The following is a 3,679-nucleotide window of genomic DNA, read 5'->3' on the forward strand; positions in this document are numbered from 1 at the left end:
TCTGAAATTGATCGACTAAATGACTACCTGTTAAATACTGTTAAAACCGTCGCATTCAACATGATATTTTAATGACTCTGCCAAACTTTTGCAAGTTTAAACATATTGTAGGAAGCAATTAAGCGTTCATCCGCTACAGTTTAAAAGTGAATTGTGCTTTGACCGTTATTACGAGTATTGTGGCGACGCTCGCTTGAGACAAGACTTGGACAACTAGATAATTCTAGTTTTCCAATTCATTGAATTAGAGCAAAATGTGGCTAATTCTAATTCTAATCTAATATGTTAATTGCTTGAGTGGTCTAATTCTAATCTCATTCGGATTTTACCAAAAAGTGCTACTTTGTCCAACGGTATTTTTAGTCTCTAGATTCAATCACAGAATTTCAATTATAATTTTTTGGTTGGAACGACTTAATTGTATGTAATTTTTACACTCTAAAAAGCATAAAAAGGCATAAAAATTAGCACACACATATTTGCTATTCAAGTTCTTAATAATAAATTTTCTAATTTAATTTGAGAAAACTCAAAACGATTTAATTCTAATTCTAATCTAATTTAAAAAAAGTAAAATGCTCTAATTTCAAAAAAAAAAAATGACTTTCTTACTAATAAAAACTATCGCGACATGTCTCACTTGCGACGTACCGATAAACCTCGACAAAGATAAAGAGCAGATTGTTCCATTAGACGTCAAAACACAGGAGATTTTTAGCTGGGGTACATGGACAACTTGGGGGTCCGTGAACTAGCTTTAGTGGTTCCATAAAGGCCTACTTGAAATATTACTGCATATTTAAAAAGTAGGACCTGTTCATTTTTTAAAGAAAATAGTTTGATTTATGAAATCATTTTTTATTTTTTTTTTGCCTACGGTGGTCTACACGAAGCAAAAAACAAATTTTAGTGGTCAGCGGTAAAAAAAGTTTAAGAACCTCTGGCTTACAAGTATGGCATTTTCTTGCCGAAATTTTTTTGGAAATCCGCAATTAAATTCACATGTTCACAATTTATTCTCGTATTCTACGTCTCATTACAATGTGCAAACACGCTTACGTGTGATAAATGACATACATAAACACAAGTATTTGTTCCTATGTGTGGTGATACAACAATACATAACGCTTACAACTGACAGACTAAAACGACGAAAAAACACGAGGATTTGCGATATGGGCTTGCACAGCAGGCTCATGGAGAACCAATGTGTTAAAATGGGTTAGATCGGATCAACAGCATTTTTCAAACACGTAAAATACTAAAAAGCCACCCACGGAGGTCTGGGGATTGGTGGTTTCCTCAATTAGTTTCATCTTTCCCGCTTTTTGAAGCCGTTCCATGATCCCGTGCAGTTCTTTCAGGTATCCTTGGCCAGCAGACTCTTCGTCATTGAAAATGAGAAATCCGCCCGGCTTAACCAGTTCTAATAGCTCCTGAAGCAAAAAGAGAAATCGTTTCGAAAAAGGTCAAACGTCATCAGAACTTGAAACCATAAATAGACTATTATTGTGACGATTTAGCTTTTGTGATTCAAACCTCCGGGTACCATATTCCAATTCTGTCTCGAATTTTCCCTCTAAAACTTACTTTTAACTTTTCTTTCTTCAAATTGCCTTTAACTATTTCCCCGACTTTCCTTCAACTCTTCATCCAACTCATTTCTCTTCCTTTAGCTCTTCCTCAAACTATTTCCCAAACTTCCCTCCAACTCTTCTTTCACCTCTTCCTCCAATTCTCTGTCCTACTTTTCCTCCAACTATTTTTCTAAATCTCTTTTAAACTCTTTCTCCAAGTCTTTCTTCGAGATTTCCTCCAGCGCTTTCTCTAACTCGTCTTCCAGGTTTTCTCGCAAATTGTTGTACACATCTCTTCTAAATCTCACTTTAAATAGAACTCTTCCAACTCCAACCCAAACTTTACTTTTAACTTTTTGCGCACATTGTACAAATTAGCGTCACACCCTCTATTGCTTAAGGTGCCCCTTCACACATCCACATGTAATGCAATTAAACTCCTTTTTATGCGGTTTAGCGAAAAGTCCAGAATTCCATTTTAACAACGACTTTCCATTTTTAACAACGACTTTTTTCATTGTGACGTACAGCAGCAGGTCAATTTTGGTGATATCGGGCTAAAAGTCGACACTAGATAAAACCGACGCCTAAACATCAGTCGACCGATTTTATTACTATAGGTATATGATACTAACCGTATACCTGTATGGTGGAGGCTGGAATGTGATTTGGCAAAAGGGCCCCAACACATGTTACCACATCATAGCTGCTTCTCGGTAGAGGGATTTTCCCGTCGATAAGCAGTTGAATTGTGGCCCTAAGAACAATAGGTCGAAATTCAAGTTTTCGTGTGTTTGCAAATGGACTTGTAATGATTAGGGCGATTATTTTTAACTTATTTTTTCAAAAAAAATTTACATGTTAGGTTGAAGTTTGTCAAAAATTAAGTCAAAATCGATAAGAATGCCCATAAATCGTTTGCAAAATTAAAAAAAACTATAGCATTTCAATTGTTTACACACCATTTTCCTAAAATAAACAGCGTTTTGTTTGTTTGTTTGTTTTTTTAAATCGCAAAAATGTCAAATTTTCATGAGTTTGCATAAATTCAACAAAATAACTGATGTGTGTTCGACTATAGTAGTCAGTAAAACATTTAAAACGTATGGTTGATGACGCCAAGACACTAATACAGTAATTTGAACAAAAATATGTTGTTTAATTCAATGTAATTCTAATTGGCCAAAAATTTGTCAAAAACTCATTTAGATCAAAATTTGTTAAAATTTTAAATTTTCAGGTCAAAAAATAATCGCCCTAGTTAGCGAAGAGACGTAATGAAACACGTGTTCCTTTCAGGATCCGTTGCCCTAACCTCGAAACAGTAGCGCGGGCGGCTGTCGATACCTTATCTTCTCTTGGGAATTATTTCACGTTTAATAAATATCAATCTAAAGGTTACATCGCACCTGAATCCAACGCCTCTTTGGCTTGCTTGGTAAAGCATGTCGATGCTTCCATCCAGGATGTCAATATTCCCTTGAAAATTTTTTACAGTTCGCAGGTGGTATCCCAGCAGTCCTGTGCCTGTAAAGTGTACATATTAATGTAGAGCAAATCACGTTAAAAAATACACAAAAGAGGAGTTAAGCCTGATATACACCAATTTAAAAAGTTACTGGAATAAAGTACACCACCTCTTTACTTGACGTATAGCGTGTCTATTATCGTTTGCCTTACATATTAATTTTGAATTTTGGGGGGCTTAACAATTATCGTTATATTAAGTCAGGGTGAGATTGTTGAAGTCAGGAACACGTACTGGAACAAAAGAACTGACATAATTTTCATGTTTACTTGATTAAAAAATATGTTGAAGTATGGCATACGCAATAAACTAAAAGCCATGACTGGAACGTTTATCTTGGAACTATACCTGCTGCGACGTCCAACACCACAGAGTGCTTTGCGTTCTCTACGTACTTGCTGCAAAGAAAGGCCCCATGTTGAGGATTTTTGTTGTACTCACAATCGGCTGAATCTTTGTCATAAATTGGAGCTAATTTGCAGTAACCACTAATGGTTCGACTGACACTTCCACTATTAAGGAGAGCCAAATACCGATCAAGGGCATCCTGTGCAACTTTCGCATCAGACTGCAT

General features: G+C 35.8%; 1 protein-coding gene across 1 annotated transcript; it reads right to left on the reverse strand.

Annotated features, from left to right (window-relative positions):
• Positions 1-1,232: 1,232 nt before the first annotated feature.
• Positions 1,233-3,679, reverse strand: LOC146146911 (methyltransferase-like protein 27). Its single transcript, XM_083387868.1, has 4 exons — positions 3,454-3,679; positions 2,987-3,104; positions 2,220-2,334; positions 1,233-1,436 (listed from the first exon to the last, which is right to left on the reverse strand). The coding sequence occupies exons 1-4, from the start codon at positions 3,677-3,679 to the stop codon at positions 1,233-1,235; spliced, it is 663 nt and encodes a 220-aa protein (XP_083243994.1).

The sequence above is a fragment of the Ascidiella aspersa genome, chromosome 4, assembly GCF_963924565.1.
Source record: "Ascidiella aspersa chromosome 4, kaAscAspe10.2, whole genome shotgun sequence".
NCBI lineage: Eukaryota > Metazoa > Chordata > Ascidiacea > Phlebobranchia > Ascidiidae > Ascidiella > Ascidiella aspersa.

Bases quoted from the DNA above. Each gene is read 5' to 3' on its own strand.
- LOC146146911 (XM_083387868.1), bottom strand. From the start codon at position 3,679: ATGCAGTCTGATGCGAAAGTTGCACAGGATGCCCTTGATCGGTATTTG. The intron at 3,105-3,453 runs GTATAGTTCCAA...TACACTTTACAG, and splicing joins GGTGTTGGACGTCGCAGCAG to GCACAGGACTGCTGGGATAC. The intron at 2,335-2,986 runs GTGCGATGTAAC...TATTGTTCTTAG, and splicing joins CAAAGAGGCGTTGGATTCAG to GGCCACAATTCAACTGCTTA.